At 44.0% G+C, this 19,726-nt stretch overlaps 1 protein-coding gene across 7 annotated transcripts in view; it reads right to left on the reverse strand.

Annotated features, from left to right (window-relative positions):
* Positions 1-2,448: 2,448 nt before the first annotated feature.
* KCNMA1 (potassium calcium-activated channel subfamily M alpha 1) overlaps positions 2,449-19,726 on the reverse strand; it is a 746,198-nt gene continuing 728,920 nt past the window's right edge. For 4 of the 7 annotated variants that reach the window (XM_029200923.1, XM_029200922.1, XM_029200927.1 and 1 more), the window contains 4 exons: positions 17,027-17,221; positions 14,877-14,995; positions 12,734-12,958; positions 3,013-3,165 (listed from right to left, as the gene is read on the reverse strand). In XM_029200923.1, the coding sequence (XP_029056756.1) occupies positions 3,141-3,165; positions 12,734-12,958; positions 14,877-14,995; positions 17,027-17,221 (564 nt within the window). In that variant the 3' untranslated portion in view covers positions 3,013-3,140. Of the gene's footprint in view, positions 3,166-10,211; positions 10,241-12,108; positions 12,959-14,876; positions 14,996-17,026; positions 17,222-19,726 lie in introns of those variants that run through there. The other 3 variants (XM_029200928.1, XM_029200929.1, XM_029200930.1) reach the window with 2 other exon arrangements.

Here is a 19,726-nt window from a genome sequence, read left to right on the forward strand (position 1 = left end):
CCCCAAGCTTTGGAAGGAAAGAGCTTCTGGGTGTTCTCCAACATGCCTTAGTCACAACCGCTTTTATTGAAGGTGTTTTATCTTGGTTCAAGGGGCTATTTTAAAATATAAAATTGCTCAGATGAAAGCAAAAGTTTTCTTAATGAGAAAGATGATGATGGTGACGATGCTTTTATCAGTAGGTGCTTTCTGCTTTTAAAATAGCCTGTTGGTGAGTTTGATTCCCAAAGCACTTGAGTTACTAATTTGGGAAAATGGCTTCTCTGGAATCCCAAACTGGGGTGGGACCTCAGAGCCTTATAACATGGACTATACCAACGATGGCCATCGTTGGTCTGTGCTGAACGTAGCCAGGAAGATAGGTCTGTCAGAGCGTGGTGAGGTGAGGATTCCCTCAGGGCCACAGGGCTCAACAAATAGAAACAAATCGGGAAGCTCTGGCATTCCTTCAAGCCCTTCAATGATCTTACGATCTCGTTTCTGTTTCCATTTCACTTTCCGTCTCCTGGGTACCAGTTTTTGCCAAGGAGCCACCAGGCCTGTCGTTTTGTATACTCCCTTTAAAAAATGCCTTATTTCATTTTCTGGCCCCAAACAATTCATTATTACAAAGGCAAAACAGCACAACCTTGCTCTACCTTAGAAGAAAATGGATTCCTGCCAATTGGTTTTTGGAGGGGAGCCCTTGCTCCAGGAAACTCTCTTAGCCATTTTGGTTTAAAAAAAAAAAAAAAAAAAAGCTTAGATTCAAATCTCTAGCCATAAAGGGCATGGAGTTTGTACTTCTGTTTCCAATGTGCATTGGTTTGGAGAGATGTGGAAGAGAGGGCAGCAGGCATGGGACACCGTGGCCTAACTTCCTCTAATGGAAGAGCATTTAGGTGGTAGCCACCAGTGCCTGACAGAGGAGACCAAATAGTTAAGACAGATTCAGAAATGGTTATCAAGTTATCAGGAACCCACTAGGGTTCATGAAGGAAAGAAGAGCGTGGATTGATGTACTAAGGTGAACCCAATACAAAATCATTATGTAGAAGAAGGCCTAGCTTTCGGGAAAGTTGTCGACTCTCAGCAAGGGTTTCGCCCCACAGACCCATTTTACTCCTGTGGGAAACCAGGAAATGTTTATCAGCCTGAAGGGAATATGCTGACGTCAGTTTAGTCTGCTGGGTAGACTAGTAATTGATTATAAGTAATTTTTAAACAATCCAGTTGGACATATGTTATAGTCACGATACTTTTATAGAACTAATTCTACAAAAATGTGACGGCAGGGTAACCACAGTCTGACAAGTCACTTTAGGACGACGCCTACAAGGTGGGAAACACAACTACATTGGCTCTGCAGGGACGGGACAGAGGTGGAAGCTCATTTTGCCTACGTTGGTAATTGGAGTACTTAGTGGACCTATGTTTTCATGATGATTTCATTGCTTGGCTCTGATCTGATTTGCTGTGACATACTACGTACCACGGGGTCGTGGCCTAATGGAATAGATAGCGTGGGACTTTGGGGGATATTCTGGTTGGTTTGGTTCCTTCAAGTGTCCACAGTTTACATTTTTAAGAAAATAAAAATCACTATCACATCCATGCTGCTCCAGAGATCCTGATGTTTCTATCAACGATTGATCATTTTGCAGCTGAAAATCATTTGGAATGCAACAATTGCTGGGACACCGTTACACTGAGCATGCAAGCAACAGCAGAGCTCGGAGACGTCGGAATTGTGTCTGATGCTTAGAAAAATCTTTTTGACCACAGTTTGAAGTGGCTGATACATTCGATTTCATTGCTGGTTCATTTTCAAAGGCTTTTTCTAACGGTCTATATTAAGTGCATTCATTGCTGTCCTTTTGTTGTTATTATTTTGTGGGTTGCTGTAACAAGTTTGTGTGTTTTGTCCCAGCAACTAAAGGAAAGCCTGCAAAATTTAGATCTGGGCAAAAGTCATCTCCTTGATCATGGAACTTTTCTGGCTTTTACACAAAAACTCAGTGAATAGCATGAATGTGTTATCATATCCTATCGTTAAGTAAAACTATTCATTGGTGTTTACAAACTTTCAGGCTAAAAGCCCTGGACTTGGGGAATGGGGAGAGAGTCCACCAGACCTTTCCAAAGTTGCAGTTACTGCTTGGTTGGTTTGGAGATATGAAATGAGAAGCATAACAGCATGTAGGAAGGAGTCCCCACCATTAGAACAACAAACAGAGAAATAAATGTCTTCTGTGCATCTGGTCCTCAACTTCCATGTCCCAGGCATGCTCACAACCCTCTGGTATTGTTAGTTGGCAGGGTAAACCCGATCTGGCATTTGTAGAAAAGCTGCAAGAAGGTCTTCCCTTTAAACATATGAACAAAAGGTGAGAAATACAGGATGAAAACTAAAACTACAAAAATATGACTTTCGAAAATAAGCAACTTTCCATTTATTAAGAGCTGGTGTCAGTACAGCCAAAATACATACCCATCTAGGAAATTCACCTGCCCTCTTTTGTCTTCTTTTTTAAATTTACTAAAATACATGTTTACATTATTGGACCATTTTAAAGTTGTCTCAATAATCCATTTCCCTTAATTATAATTAACTGTGGTGGTGACCATCATTCTCCTCAAAGAAAAAGAGAGAAAGAAGAGAAATATGCATAAGGAGTCTGGCCACATTCCTTCTGAGTTTGCATTGTTAGATATAGGGAATATATATATGACAATGGAAAAAAAAGAAAAAATATATTTTCCTTCTAATAAATAAAAATAATTTAAAATGCTAGAGGCTATACATGACTATTTTAGTATGTTCATATATAAATGAAATCATTTTCTTTTCCAAAATACATGGAAGCAATATTCAAGGCAAAGAGAAAGATCTGTCTACTTTATTTTTCTTGCAATTCTTGCTTATCCTAACGTTTCCACCAGTGATTCAGCATGTAAGAGGAAGAAAAGTCACGTCACCATTTATGAAGTTTGTCAGGCTTTAAAAAAAATAGTTCTGGTCTCCTGGGAGTCAACATTCATCTTCAACTTCTCTGATTGGTGGAATCAAGCTGCTTGTGGATTTATATTGGTTGATCTGGTTAGCCATGTGGGTACTCATGGGCTTGATTTGAATGTTTCTGGGATAGGCATTATCCGGTTCATCTGTAAACCATTTCTTTTCTGCTAAAGGGCAAAACGGATAGAGAACAAGAAGGAGAAATGAGAAGCTTAGTTAGTCCTAGGGCAAAGGCTTTGGAAAGTTCATTGAAAAATGCAAAAAAGGTAATCGAGAGAACCTGACAGTGAGTAATTGGTAAGAGAGACAGTGCAGTGTAGGGAGAACCCCGGAACCTGAAACATACCTCAGCTGCCCGTAGCAAGTGACGAACCAATGGGCTGTTGGGACTTGGAGGCACCAGGGGTGGACTTCAGAGAATAAAGAGGGGTTGGGAGACTAACTCTGGCAGTGCTCTCTGGGGTTCCTTTCTTGGCCTAAAAAGCTTTGGTGGTGAGGAGATGGCGAATATAACAAATATTAGGTATGGGCATTGCACCTAAAGAAAGATTTGTGCATCCGTTGATTTGAGTGGAAACTGAGGGACATTGTCCCTTCCACAGACTGAGCCATAGAATCTTATGCAGGACCTCCTTCTTTGCTTGTACAAACATACTTAAAGGTATATCTCAATCATACCACTCTTTTGTTTCTTCTGCAGCCAGTTTTGGGGATCTTAAAGTAAGCCCACAGATTTTTGCTGGTCAATGAGGGTGAAAAATCAGAATAGCAACCAATGTTTTCAGAGGCTTTTGAGAGGGCTTTAATTTCAAGAAAGAAAACTCTATGTTGCTATAAAGTTATGAAAAGAATTCCTAGTGGCACTATCTTAACCGACTATAATCACCCAAGCTGTCAACAAGGGAGCTTGACGAAGTCTTGGCATTTCATTTCCACCCTAAATCCAGAGATGGCTGAAAGAGAATGCTGAGTCAGGGCATTCAGAGGCTGGGGTGAGGATGAAAATGGCCTAGCATCCTCCTGGCCGTTTAGTGCTATTTCATAAGACTCAGCCCTCATCCCCGCCTCTTTCTACGACTGGAATTTTCTGGGAAATCAGCCATGTGTACAGATACAAAGGGACTGGGGCAAATAGTGCATTCTAACTTGAGAATCGTATGCCTCATTTTAGTAGCTTAGGAAAAGTAAGGAAAAAGGGAAAAAGCTTTCAAGCACACCCACTGCTATAGAGGCAATGGCCTCTCCGGCCTTCTTTTCTGCCTATCAGAGCAATTCATAACTGCCTTGTCAGTGGTCCTGGATGAATACGTTAACAAAATTGTTCACCTGGCTTGATCGTGACAGAGGACCGTGTGTGTGTGTGTGTGTGTGTGTGTGTGTGTGTGTGTCCGTCCCTGCATGGCTAATGATTTATAGATCCGGTATGTATGGTCAGCTCATGACCACTCTGCTTGTCTCTCCTTGGACCATGCTTCCTCTTGCTGTGTCCAGTGCCCTGAGCCCCCATTGTAGACACCGAGCTGGAGCCAGGATGAGCCTTGGTGAAAGCTCACTCACTAACCTTTGTTCAGCAGCTTGGTTTACACCCCCCAGGAAACTTCCTGCCTCTTGGATCATTCTCCACCCCTCTCTCTCCTTCCTGCACTGGCTCTCTCACCTATTATAATTAAGTTCACTTTGATTTGAACAGATTGGACGATACGAATTCATAATGCTACATCCTCACGGTGAAGCTAACTGATTAAGTGCTTTAAATTATTCCCCCTGACAGAATGATAAAGTTACAATCTGTTCTGAGATGATCTACAGCTTGCCAGACTCCTACAGCTTCTTTCTACATTCATTTATCTTTTTGTCAAGCAGACCTTTTTTTTTTTCCCTAAGCTTCAATTCCATAGATCTTTTAAAGTCATCAGCACATCTGAATTATTAATGAGGCTGTAGAGGCAAGGTTCCTGATGGGCTGGTTAAAAAAGGTTGTATAGAAATCTGGGACTGTGTACACATCAAAATAATTTCAGCTCCATTTAAAAAAGCATTTAGTTCAAGTGTGACACAGATGAACCATTATGCATTTGTGGAAACCAATTTTTTTGTGATCTACGATTAAACTAACCTTTCAGAGAGGAGTAAAGTATGATGATTATCATGTTTTAAAAGCATTGCCAGGCCGCTGAAACAATTTCAAACTATGACTTTTTCCAATGGTTTAAGTATAAAGATGATTTTCAGAAGAGCTGAACCCAGTGTCTGTGCTGTTTGCCTGAGCTGCCCTTGATTTTGGCCGCGCCCTTTTGTGGCCAGATTTTGCAAAGGGATTTAGTGCTAGGTTGGACATGCCAGGTTGGAAGGGAGAGTGAACTCTACTGATGGAAATGAGTAGGCCTTCGGGGTGAAAGACCTAAGACAGCTGCAATTTGCTGAAATTTTTACAACTGCCGCAGAGGGTAACTGTTCAGAATTTAGTCTTTACAGTTCAATTCAAAGTTGGCATTTTGACCTTCCACGGCAGGGAGAATATCAATTTCCTCCTGCTGTCTGTAAGAAAGAGAGCATTATTTCCCCATTTAAGCTTCTCTCTCTCTGTCCTTTTGCATTTCTTGCCATAAATAGAATCTAAGCAGAGTTCTCCCTGTGTTTTGGCCATTCAGCGTCAACACAAAAAGGAGTTGCGTTAAAGTGTATCCTGGTGACGAGCTGAGGTTTCCGTTATGCCTGAGAAACAGGCTTTTTTAATTCGGGTGCCTCGTAAGATGTAAACAGCTGTTTTGTTGGAGACTTGGTTAGATATGATGTTGAAGAAATGGAGATAGATGAATGCTCTGAGCGTTTTACTAAAATGTCTGGGGGCAAAGGTGTTTCTCCCAAAGGGCTTGAGAGGAACCACACTTTAACGATTGCCAGTCATTCTGCCCCAATGGAGAGAGCTTTGCTATGACAATGACACTTTGGTTTATCGAACTGTGCCTTCCAAAGGAGCCGCACCACTGGGTGCCTACAAAATTGGCCTTAAGGAAGAGTACTCAGGGAAGGAATTCACGTGAGTGCTGAAGTGGTCCAGGGTCGATCCAAATCCCTGAGCTGGTCTCCTCCCCCTGCCTCATCCCACGAGCCAAAAAGATTTCTGGGGGCTTTGTTTTCATCCCTAGGATGAGAAGGGCAATGGATCTGGTTTTGAGGGCCTCCTCCCTGCCAAAGAAAAAGAAATCCATTTGTTAATAAGCTTCTTGAAGATGTGATGCATGATGTCATCACTGTGAATAGACTGTGGGACCTGCCTGAAGTCAGGGAAGGAGTGGCATTTAACAGTCTGTGGCAAGTGATCTGGTAGAACGAGATCAAACCCAGAAAATAACTGCCGAGAGATGTGACACTGCCATTGGGAGGTGTCACCTATCAAGGCCAGCCATGCCATGAGCCATCCACTGCGACCACGGAGATGGCATAGAGCAGTAGGTTAAGGTCAAGGGGATCTGCTTCTCTCATGCGCTAGTTGTGTGGCTCCGAGCGGGTTCTTACATAATTTATCTTAACTTCAGTTTCTCATCTGTAAAATGGGGCTAATGGACCTTCCTAAGGGTGTTGTTTGGATGAAAGGGGCTACTGTCCATGAAGCACTTATCCACATACATGGTAAGTCAATGTGAACTGTTAAGACTATCAGTATTATTAGTAATATTAGGGGGCATTATAGCATAAAGTTCATGGACTTTAGTTTTAAATACTTCTCTGGCACTTCCTGGCTGGGTGACTTTGAACAAACCTGTCCCTTGGATTCTTTATCTTTCAAATGGAAATACTAACAGCATCTACATCTGAGGTTATCTCGAGAATTGCATGAGCTAATATACATGAAGTGCTTGGAAGAGTGTCTAGCCCATGGTAAGCACTTGGCGTTTGTTAGTTTTTAGTGTAAGGTCAGCATGGATATGAGTACTCTCAGTGCTAAAGGACGACATAAGGATAGGTGATACCTCTTGGTGTGATTGCAGATAAACTAGGGTGGAGAACTGAGGTGTATAAACTTGGGTGCTGGCCAGAAGAAAGGGGATTTTGGCAGCAGAGAAGATGGAGAAGGATTCGGTTGGGTAGCCTTCCTTGGGAAGGGGAGGAGAGGCAGGAGTGACACCCTTCAGTGGTACTTGTGTCTGAAATACTGGCTTTCAACTTGACAGGGGCCCTACCCTACCTGCAAGCCATCTGCGTCTTCCATTGCTACTTTCATCACTGACATTCAAGGGTCTAGAATAAGGGTCAGGACTTCGTCCAGCCATGAGGAATCCCAAGGGAGTAGGCTACGGCAGGGAAGGGCTTGAAAGCTGGGCTGACATATAACTGCCTGGGGACCCAGAAGCAGAGCAACAGGCTGCACTGCGACAACAGAGTCTCTTTGCTGGCTCTGTGGGTCGTCAGTGCTGTGGGATTTGGCCTTTTCACTTCTCTGCTCTCCAGAGAAGAGAGCATGAAAAGGGAGATGATGGCACAGCAAAGGTACTTGGAATAATTGGGCCTTTTCTCGCTGTACCACAAGCTGAAGTTCAGAGAGAAAGGGCTTGAAAGGGAAAGATTCCATTTGGATAGAGATAACAGTGGAGAACAGTAAGAGCTAACAAGGAGCTCAAGCCTTCAAAGGTAACGCTGTGTGGTTTCACATCTCACACTTCTGAGAGCTAGTCTGGCCTCCCCCCGCCCCCTGCCTAGCAGACCCCAAGGTGCCAGAGGACCCCACACACACACACTGCCTCCTTTCCTCTCCATGGGCAAAGTATGGTTACCGCACAGAAATGAAAATTGCACCAGAACCAGAGCAGTTTTTACTTATGAAAACTGTCTCGCTCCTTTGCGATTGTCCAGTATAACTCTCTTTGCCCCTTTTAACTGTAAGGCTGATGCTGCCATTCCCTAGGCCGAACAACTGCTCCCTCCTGGCCCTCTTCTGTGGCTTGATCCAGCTGACACCCTAAGGGTGGACTTTTCACTCCTCCCTTTCAGGCGGTAGGGGGTGATCCCTCTCACCTCCCTATGTGATGGATGTACGATCTCCTGGTGGGAGATAGTCTACCAAGTTAGTGACAGGTGCCCACAGCTACTTCATCACCTTATGACAGAGCAGGGGTGGGCTGAAAGAAGCTGACTGAGACATTGATTTTTTTTACCCTGTCTTGACTTCCGGAGGCCCTGAAGTTTCTGCACTCTCTTCTTTCTCCTTCAGGAGCCTGTTGCTATAGGAACCTGGCGGGTTGATTTAATTGTCTCTATTGGGATGCAGACACCTTTCGGCTTTTCCCGTGCTGAAGAAGAGCCCGTCAAAAGGTTCCTCTGGTCATCTGGGACCTTGAGGGTGCTGGCGGGAGGCAGAGTCAGTCTCTCCACTCAGTGGACTTACGGGGGTGTTCCCCTTTCTCAGAAGCTGTGTAACTCAGCTTGAGAAAGTGCCAACAACATGACGGCATTGTGAACCATCTACAGGCATTCCTTGAAATTGGCTGAGATAAGCCAAGGAGGTGAAGATAACTTATCAAATGATTAAAGGGATAAGAATTTTTAAGGTCAATTTATTTCAAAGATATTTATTGGGCACCTATTGAGAGTGAGGTTCTGGGTCATAACCTGTAATATTCATAATAGAATTTGAAACCTCTCCCAATAATGGCAGAAATCTAACTATAAGGGTCCAAGTTTCTCTTCATCCGTTTGAACTGGCTTCAGGAAGGACCCTGGGTAGCAGGTATTAGGGATGTTGATTTCACGATCACCTGAGTGTTGAGGCTGAGAGGGTTTCACTGGGCCTCCTGGTCTATCCACTTACTTAAGGTTCACCCCTTTCAAAGCCTACAACAAACTGAACTGAATGGCTTACAAACTGCTCCTCTTTTAGAATGGTGCAGATAATTGAGTTTCTAGCTATTGTTCTCTTTAAGTGCACATCCTTTCTCTTCAAAAACCCTTTCGCTTTCCACCCTGACCTACTTGCTTATTTTTTGGGTGGAAAGGGGGGAAGAGGAGAGACGTCATACGAAAACCTTGTATGCCTCCTTCCTAAGAGAACCTGAAAGAAGGATGAGAAGTTTGGGGTCACATGAAAACCCATGGAAGAGGTTCTTCATTCAATTGAGGAAAGAACAATATAGTAGTTTGGGCTCATAAAAAATAGAAGTAATAATGATACCTTTTTCATCACTGAATATATCATTAGCCAAGTACAATCAACTCTCAACTGTACGCCTGAAGTCCAGGGAAAATCCCAAAATTTCATCACAAGTCACAGTCTGTTCCCACTCCATTCCCGTCACAAGGTCCTCTCATCAGAGCTGCTAACAGATTGTATAAAAAACACATTTTGGATTTACTTCTCTCTATCTGCCCAGTCTCTGGTTGGGATTTCACAAATGGCTGAAAGGCAGGTGGGAGAAGAGATCCAGGTAATATAGAGACTGAATCATCAACCCCCAGATGACTGGGTGTGGGCTATTGAGTTGATATATCCAGCCGAACAGTTTTAATTTGGGGGTCATACTGATCCAACTGCAAGGAGACCAATGCTCTTTACCATTAATAACCCTCCTGGTTTAAATTGAAAGGAGGGTAAACTATTGACCAAGAAGCAAGTTTGCCGAGTGGAATAGCTGCAAATGTTTTCCAGAAACGCTTATCACCTGGCATCGTCACTTGATTTAGTCGGTCTTGCCAAGATAAACACAGAAATGTGGACAGACTGATGGGGGACTGGGTTGGAGTGGTGATAATGGGGGGAAGTGGAGGAAGCTGGGTTTCTTGATGGGAAAATGCTTTTGGACTTGGAGCGAGGTACCAAGGTGGGCAGGGAGGCCACGTGCAGACTGAAAGGCAAGCCAGATGGAGAGAAGTTTCCCCCAGATCACCCAACCCCAAACCCAGGAACACCAAAACAAACTCTAAGGGGTCTAGCGGTAGCAGCAGGACAGCCTCATTGCGCTGAGCAATTTAGAAAGTGGAGGAAGGTGGAGAAGAAGGAAGGGAAGAGGCGGGGGGATGGGGAGGAAAAAAAAAAAGCAAAATAAATAAATAAAACCACAAACAGAACAATAGAAATAAAAGTAAACAAACCAATAACAGAATAAAATTTGTAACTCCTTTTTTTTTTTTTAATTTCACAAAAGTTTTCACAAGGACAACGTTATAGAAGAAAACCCCCAGCAGTGGCTAGGTCATGCAGAACCATTAATTGTCATACCTTGGCCCATTCTATTCATCCTTGTTGCACTTTAGAGAGAGAAGTAAGCTATGTGAGTTTTACAATGCTTTTAAACTGTCATATTTCCTGTTGAGCACTTTAACTGGCACATTCTTATAGTTATAAATGTTCTGAGGGCATAACTTTATAACCTCCTTTGCAAAGAACGCATGAAGAGCTCTTCATGATCCAAAACTAGGGGATATGTGTGTGTGTGTGTGTGTGTGTGTGTGTGTATATATATATATACACACACACACATATATCTGTATATATGTGTATATATATAGTTATATATAAAAAGATAGTTATATGTAATATATAAATCAATATATATAGGGACAAAAATAATTTGAAAAAAGTTTTCCACTCATAGGGCTTTTTAATATACATGTATACAATGATTCCCCACCCAATACTGATTGCAACACTGCACTGCTCTGTCTTGGGTGTGGGGACGGACGTTCTGACTGAGCCTCACCATTTTGTCAGTAAAAGTGCTTGTCAATTCACACAGCAAGCAAATCTCCAAAACTATCATGCTTGGGGGGGACAGGGGATCCAAAATCTAAACCCAAAACATTCACCATAAAAACACCTTTTTAGAGATGGTTACAGCTGTGACATTTTTCTCCTCCCCTCCACCCTATCTGTTTGATGGAATTTGTTTTCAAGTAAACATTTCAAATACGTATATAGCAGCCCAGGGCTAGTCCATCCATACAAGAATTTGGTCATGGTGGAGTTGGCCGATTTTTAAGAAGTACTGCATGATTTGCATACATAAAATATCTGACAACTGTATATTGAAAAAAGGGTTATTTTTCTACCTTTTCCCTCATGCTTACTAACGTTAAAAAAAGGAAGAAAATGAAAGAAAAACTAATTATACCAAAATGCGTTTGGCTCACTGTCGCACTCTTTTTCTTCTCTCCCATCTGGTAATGACAAGGGGGTCATTCTCTATTACTGTCATTCACCTGCCTAAGTGGATTGGCTACGTTAAAGAAATTGACGATGAGGAATTTTTCCCACCAGCTTTCTGCTTTGGGACAGCCAGCATCATGCAGCTGTGCCAACAGCTGAAGGTAGTAGCTGGCTTTTGTCTTTGTTGAGTCAACTGTGGCTTGATCCTCCTACATTCTGATTTATTTAGCGTGTCGGCTCCTGGAAAAACATGATCTGCCGCTGGGTTTATCTTCCTCTCTCTACCGCGGCCCCAGCCCTTGCTCCTCGCTGGCATTGGGGCCCTAACTAATCAAACAAAGGGGAGTAAAAAGGTCCCCTGAGAATGCGTGGAAAAATACTTGCTCTTTCTTGAGCATTATTTATTCTGTACATAAGGTAAGTAATTCACCTTTTAAAAGATGTAAAAGTCCCAGGAAGGCAGTTTTTAATGACTTACATCTGATATTTATGATACATATGGCTTTTCATCCCAAATGTCAAAAGTGAGAGGAAAAAACAGCTATTCATATGGCAGCATAAGGAGACAGAATAACAATTTAATATGCAATCAAACCTCTTTTCACTTAAATTAAATGACTAGCATTTGATACTTCCACGAAGGGAACTATTCTTTCCTCCACAGTAAGGGAAGAAATGTTCACATGAACTCCCAAAGGAAGCTAGCTCTGGGACAAAAGGCCTTGGTGAGTAACTAAAAAAATCTCCGGGCTTCCCTGGTGGCGCAGTGGTTGGGAGTCCGCCTGCCGATGCAGGGGACGCGGGTTCGTGCCCCGGTCCGGGAAGATCCCACATGCCGCGGAGAGGCTGGGCCCGTGGGCCATGGCCGCTGAGCCTGCGCGTCTGGAGCCTGTGCTCCGCAACGGGAGAGGCCACAGCGGTGAGAGGCCCGCGTACCGCAAAAAAAAAAAAAAAAAAAAAAAAATCTCCAATGTTCTAACAATCAGGTGCTTCATCATCTACACAAATGGCAAAAGCCTTTCAAATACTTCGCGATATTTCGGCCCAGAGAGTGGAAACAACCAATATGTTTTGGTTGCTTGTTTCAAATAAACGTGTGTTTATATTATTGTGTGTGTATATAAAAAAAAAAAAAAAACAAGAGAAAGAAAGAACAACAACAAAAAGAAAACCCAAAGCACCCTGATAATCCTTATACATCAGAATAAACTGTTCTTCTACATTAACTAAACTTGCTTTGCATAACTGACGTGGATCACAAGCGCTCCCTTCTTATCTGTGAACTCATTCCTGCAGTGAGCTATTTATGTCTGGAGCATGCCTTAGAGTTATTTTTCCCCTAGAATCATAAATAACTTTTGGTCCGTCTGCTTATTTGCTGTTGTGCTCAAGGGTTTTATGGTGGTGGAATAAAAATGACAACCACATGCACACTATCATACATATGCAAATATGTGTAAAGAAAAGGGGGGGACTACAGGGGAAAACGGGGAAAGTTACTGTTGGAAACACCCACTGGGTAAATGAGTGGCAGATACAGTTTCACACACGGAGGCAGTGGATACACATATCAGAGCCGCTCTTCCTGCACGTACTTCTGTTTGTCTCGGGACTCCCGGGACTTGGGCCGGTTCTGTCGGTTTGCTGTGGATGGGATGGAGTGAACGGAGGAGCTCTTCTTGCTGGAGGACTGGGACGAGTGGGAGGAATGGGAGAGGCTGGCCCGGGACTGGCCGGCGTTGTGGTCAAACTGCATTAAGCAGAAGATCAGGTCCGTCGGCACGAGCTCAAACTCGTACGGGGGGTTGGTGATGACATACCTGGACGCGGAGAGCAAAGAGGTCATAGAATGAGGATAACTCGGTGGAGATTTCACCTCTGAACCAAACCAGGTCTACCCGAGGATCTGGGAGGTGGACTTCCAGCTGGTCCAAGGCCTTAAACAGTATCTTCCAAGTGGAACAAACTCTTCCTCTGTTTAGCTCAACAGAGGAAGTCAGCCATGAGCCCTGGCGGAGATGCTGAATTAGCGCCAGTCATGGGAGAACCAGACGGTACTTCCTGCGGTCTACGTACCCCTTTCAATACAATATCAAGTTCCCTTCTGATCCTGAGTGGCCCGAGGGCATGCAGGAGGTTTCCAGGACTGCACTGCATCTCTCATTCTAGAATGTTCTCACAATCTCAGACATATGTCACAGGATCTTTGTTTACCATGATCTAGCAAAATCTTCGTCCTCCCTCCCTCTTTAGCTTTTAAAAATCAACCTTGGTAGAGGATGTCACTTAATGGAAGAATATAAAACACCTCCCTGCCTATGTGTCCCTCAGGCTTTAACTGTTCTCCTCAATTTGATCATGTTTTTCCCTGGTTAACACCAGACATAACTAAACATCACTTTGTTTCGTTTCTAGCAGGGGATTTCAAAATTGAGGTCCTCAGGCCAGACATATCAGCATCATCTGGGAACTTCCTAAAAATGCAAATTCTTTTTTTTTAATTGAAGTATAGCTGACTTACAATGTTGTGTTAGTTTCAGGTGTACAGCAAAGTGATTCAGCTCTCTCTCTCTCTCTCTCTCTCTCTCTCTCTCTCTTTCTCTCTCTCTATATATATATAAAATGTTCTTTTTCAGATTCTTTTCCATGACAGGTTATTACAAGGTACTGAATATAGTTCCCTGCGCTATACAGTAGGTCCTTGCTGTTAAAATGCAAATTCTTAAGCAACCCCACCCAAGACCTACTGAGTCAGACACTGAGCGTGGGGTCCAGCAATTTGTGTTTTAACAAGCTTTACAGATGATTCTCATGTTCATCTAACTTTGAGAACCCACTGGTGCACAGCAATTATGCTCAACTCCAGCTCAACTGTAATCTCTGGGCATTAAAACTACATATTTTCATTTCATACCAGTTAAGTCAGAGTCATCAGACTACTTTAAAAAAGTACCTGCAGTGATTCTACTACGCAAGCAGGTCTGAGAGACACTCATCTCTATGGCATTGTTTCCTGGGGTATATTACATGGACACACTGATTTTGGCAATTCTAGGATGTACTTTTAATTTTAGGCTGCTATGAATGTACTTTAATGCATATTAGAAAAATATAGCTAGCATATATGAAATGTTACTTTTTTCTGCTTCAGGCAATAATATATAGTTTTCTTTAAAATACATATATAAAAGTAAGTCAGTTGAAAAATACGTTAAGTAAAAAGATAGGTATCTATGAAAAAGAACACACACACACACACACACACACACACACACACACACGTATTACTGAATCACTCGGCTGTACACCTGAAGCTAACACAACATTGCAAATCAACTATACTTCAATAAAAAAAATTATATATATATAGGTGTCTAAGACACGGCAAAGGAACCATTTACCTTAAACAGTAGCAATATGAAGTATTTCTATATTAGGTACCAACAGAATTATCCCAGTAGCAGGAGTTTGGAGGACATGCTTGCCTTCAGACTTCTGTAATTAGGTGATGGATGGAACTAGCCCATAAAACTTGAATTTTTCCCACAATGTCTTTATATCTGTTATTAGTAATTAAAGAAAAAAGCTTCCCACAACCAACAAACTCAGTGACGGATTTAATGTGGGCAGAGTAATCTGCACGTTGAGAGCGTGTATGTGGACCTTTGCCCTCATTGTGGGGGACAGGAGAGGGCATTTATGCCTCTGCCTTGCGGGTGGGAGTGGAAACATACTCACCTCTTCGTGCATTGGCTGGGGGTGCTGAGGTGAGCATCTCTCAGCCGATAAATTCCAAAACAAAGCATATTATATGTCTTCAGAGCTTTGCAGAACAGATCACCATAACAACCACCATCCTGGGAGTCAACAAAAGAACAGAGAGAAAAAGCATTTTTATTTGCTTGAAAGGAGAGGTCCCGGGGAGAAAAGGGCTTTTTAATGAAAGCTCATTTCGGTGTCTCCTGAGTCGGAGGGTCTGTACCAAGGAACCGTAGCTGAAGAAGTTAGTGTGGTTTATAGCCTACACCTCAATACCGGTGATTTTGGGGGATCAGATAATAATGGGTTTTCCTCTGGTTCTCTCTAGTTTTCCATCTGCAGCGATGAGAGCTCCAAGGAGATGGGGCCTCTCCTTATTTTAAGTGATGGTGTAAGCTTGAAGGTCTCAGATGTCTGTTCAGCTGAGGAGAAGAAACCAGCTTTGCAAAATGGTGATGATGTTTAGCCCCAGCTCAGCTGTAATCACTGTGATCTGACCGTGTTGTCAAAACTGCTCGAGTGATAATGAAAATCACTGCCAGGAGAAAAGACCCCACCAGGTACTACGGTGACAGACTCTTTCAGAGAAGGACTGTGTGAAAAGCACAATTTACAGACCTCAGAGATGGCAAGGGTGGAAGGGAATGTGTTTCCCCAGGAGCTGGAGGTCTGCAGGCTGAATAACTGGGATTCACAGATCTAATCAGTTCACAGTCACCTTCCAAGGGTCTGGGGCCTGATGCGGAATGTGAAAGCAAACTCGTTCACTCAGAAATGCTGGCTTCCTGCAGCCAGTTGGCTTCAGGTAGATATTATTATAGGAAGGGCACCAAAGGCTGACTTCACTGGGAATAAAGTGACTGCATCTGTCCTTCCTGTTACCGAAGTTTTCAGATGGGCATCACATTAGAGAGCAGAAAAGGAGCCAGATCTCATCATTATTTAAAGTCTTTATTCTTTTCAAGTGTATCAGTGAGTAAATGATGATAAAGAGCCACTAGCTATGGAGGTGGCGTTTTAAAAAAGCCCAGTCTAGCATAGATCCCTGCCCATAACCAAACTAAAATATAGTGCAAGTTGGCATCAGGGTTTCAGAAGAAATGGAGAAAGTGACCCTTTCCTTGGCTCCTTTTCCACTATTTGGACTTTCTGGGTGGCACTATTGTTTGTACAATGGGTTTACTGGCTCCCAAGACTGGTGGCTCCAGCCCCTGAATGCATCCATGGAGTTGGGCTGGGAATAAGGTTCAAGACTGCTTACTTCTGCCAGAGTGCTTGAACCAGGCGGGTGCGTGGAACCCAAAGGGAGGCATGGGTCCCTCTGCAGCAGGGGCATGGGGGAGGGTGACTGGGTCCAGCCTCAGAATTAATAGCCCACGAGGGGCTTTTAAAAACCACTGATGGCTGTACTCAGCCCCCAGGATTCTGGGCATGACCCCAGCACCGGTGGTTTTCAGAACACCATAGCTTATTATGTGCACGTAGACCCGCTGGCCAAACCAACAGCATCTCATGTGGATTCTTTAATGTCTCTAATTCCAGACCGAGGTCACCTAACTCTGAGGCTGGACCCATTCACTCTCCCCCATGCCCCCGCGGCTGCCGAAGCGACGGCTGTCCCCCTCTGGGTCGCACACACCAGCCTGGTTCAGGCACTCTGGCAGACCTATTAATGTGCAGTTGCGGTTAAGTAGCCCTGAGTCATGCTAAGACCTGTAGAAAAGGCTCCCAGCCTTGGCTGCATTTGGAACCCGCCCCCCCACCCCCCACCCAATGCCTCCCATCTGTGGCAGAAGGTACCTGAGGGGAGTCAGTAAGCCCACAGGCTCTGAAGCCAGGATCCCTAGTGCAAATTCCTTATAGGGCCAGTCCTCAGTCTCTCTGAGCCCCAGTTTCCTTAAAGCGTCTGATAAGAGAACCTACGTCAAAGGGTCACCATGGGGATTAAAATGAATGAATACATGTAAAGCCCAGTGCCTGCTACACAGTAAGCCATAAGCATCACCTCTTACAGTTCTTTTCCTGCAGAAAGTAGCAAAGGCAGAGACCTAGCCTGTCAGTGTCTGACACATTTGGATCCCGCCATTCCCAAACAGCCAGCTCAGGTGCCCTCTGCCCCCTGAACTCACCCCCAGGTCCGCAAAGGGCCCGTCCAGCAGTGCTAACTGGGCCACGCGGCAGCGGTCCCTATTGGCCAGCGTCTGGGGGGTGCTGTAGCCCCCGCGCAGTGCATTCTCCTCGGCAATCAGAGCCTCCAGCTCCGGCGTGGCTCCTCCGGTCACCAGGGTCCGTATCAGGGTGAGGATGTTGTCATTGAAGTATGTCTGGGAAGAGAACGGGGTGGGGGGGGTTCCTTTAAGCAAACTTCCTAAAGTCATGACAACCGACATTCAAATTACAACTTTCCTTGATATCTCCTGTTTAAAGTTCTGGCCTGTCTCTTCAAATAATTTTATGTGGGAAGTGAAAAGACAGCAGCCTCCAATTATTCAATTCTTTTCTCTCCTACTTGGTTCTGCCACGAGAGCCTGACTTTTAAAAACGGATTCAGGGGATTTTTATTTAAGGGCTAACGTCAACATGGTTGGTGTTTATCATAATCGGTGCTAATTGGGATGTAAATATGGCTTCCTCTCCTGCTTGCTCAGGGACCTTGGGTGTGCGTAAGAAAATGCAGCCCGACCCAGGCAGGATGGCCTCTGAGCTCCTGTAACCCACGTGCCAGGAAGCTGCCTCTTCCAACAATGGCAGAACTTCTCTCTCGGTTGGAACGAGATGCCAAGAGCGTCATTAAGGCCACACGTTCAACAATTTTATCACATGCTTTGATAACAGGCTAAACCAGAAGTCTCTGTCAATTAAATATGCCAGATCAATTTATGACAAGGTGGATCCCCTGGTGTTTTTGCTTTTACGTAACCTCAGTGGTCTGAGGTGAATACAGCTTATTAAAGAAGTTCCCTCTACACGTGTACATTTGTCTCACATCTGAAACATAACAGGTCTGTCAGGAACAAGACAATGGGAGCTTTAAAAAATTAATAGGATGTCAAATAAAAGAGCTCAAAAAGACATTTGTCACACAGCCTAATTTGAGAAAAATGTCAGTTAAGGGTCTGTTTTCCATTTTCCAGTGTAAGAAGAAGTCAAACAGGCTAAATAATATCAAGCCAAAGTTTGCCTGTGGCTTTTGAGGATGGATGGACCTTTGGGAGCAGGTTAGGCAAGACAGCTGCATTTTAATTTCAGCAGTTTTTTGGACAGTTCACGGGGCAAAAATCTAGTGGGGTAAGGATGAGTTCTCTCCTGCTTGGCCATCACTAGTCCTATGTCTTGGGGGAAGTTGCCTAATCATTCTGGGCTTTGATTTTCTCATGCGTAAAATAAGCACTGTCATTAAGATCAAGTTTATATGCAACGAATTCCATGAGGACTTCTGAGTTAAGATGATAGCTGCTAGCCAGGCTGGAATCACTTTCCTCACTGAAGTACTCACGAAAATACCCAAAGTGAGATACAAAATTTCAATAGCAAAGGAAACTAGGAGTGTGAGTCAGAACCAGTCAGACCCTAAGGAGAATGTATCATCTAACAGAGCTCAGATATGCCCTGGGGCAGAGAAGCAGAAGAAAAACAAGTAAGGGAGGAAATGTTGTTGGCGCGGTGAAGGGGTGAGAGGCAGGCTGGAGGTTTAACGCTGACCTCACCACTTAGTAGCTGCGTGACTTTGGAAAGTTATTTCTCATTTTTGTGCCTCAGTGTCATGATCTGTAAAATATAATAGAGTGGTTATAAGGACTATATAGCCAATATGTGCGAGGCACTTAGAAAAGTGCTTCGTGCACAGGAAGCACTGAGAAATACTTTGTGGCCTGATATCAGAGACTCAGGATTTGTTGAGGAGAGGTCAACCCATTCCCAATCCTCCCTTTTAAAAAATCTTTTCTGGCTTTTTTTGGTGGGTTGGCGGTGGCAGGCAGAGGGGGGTGGTGCAAACCAAGGCCATTCATTTTACCCTTGAATCTGCACTTCTCAGGCTGCCTCCATGACAAGACCCCATTTAGACTGAGCAAAGGCCCAGTGAGGGTCAAGGGGGACTGCATCCTGGACTGTGACAGCCTCCACAGGACTGGCCACCACAGGTGAACTCTCGTGGAGGCTGGTTCAGGGCACATGTAAAAACATTTCCCAAAGTCTTCAGAGGTAGTAAATCCCCTTCCCTATAGTCCAACAGCCCATCATCAGAAGCAGAAGATCACGCCCCGGCCCCAGCTCTGCAGCACATTAAATGAAGGAGTGCTGGACACAGAACTGTGACAAAGGCCTTTGTGCTATAATTACCCTTCTAGATCAACACCCAGGGAGGAGTCCACCGGCATGAAATGTGGACGGCAGAACATTCACGACCTCGTACACTGAAAAACAGACCTCTCCTTGCTCCGATGTACAGAGAGAAAGAAAGAGCCAATATAAATATTTTTAAAAAGGGAGCGACAGCATTTAAGATATAAAGGAAAAGCATTCTTTTGGTTGGTTAAATAGTTACTGGAAGACGTAAAAAAAATTTAGGAAGCATTTGTTTTAGAATCAAAATCAATTAAAAAAAAAATATAGAGTATCGGGCTTCCCTGGTGGCGCAATGGTTGAGAGTCCGCCTGCCGATGCAGGGGACACGGGTTTGTGCCCCGGTCCGGGAAGATCCCACATGCCGAGGAGCAGCTGGGCCCGTGAGCCATGGCCGCTGAGCCTGCGCGTCCGGAGCCTGTGCTCCGCGATGGGAGAGGCCACAACAGTGAGAGGCCCGTGTACGCAAAAAAAAATAAAAAATA

The sequence above is a fragment of the Monodon monoceros genome, unplaced genomic scaffold (assembly GCF_005190385.1).
Source record: "Monodon monoceros isolate NGI ecotype Baffin Bay Population unplaced genomic scaffold, NGI_Narwhal_1 Super_Scaffold_4, whole genome shotgun sequence".
Classification (NCBI taxonomy): Eukaryota; Metazoa; Chordata; class Mammalia; order Artiodactyla; family Monodontidae; genus Monodon; species Monodon monoceros.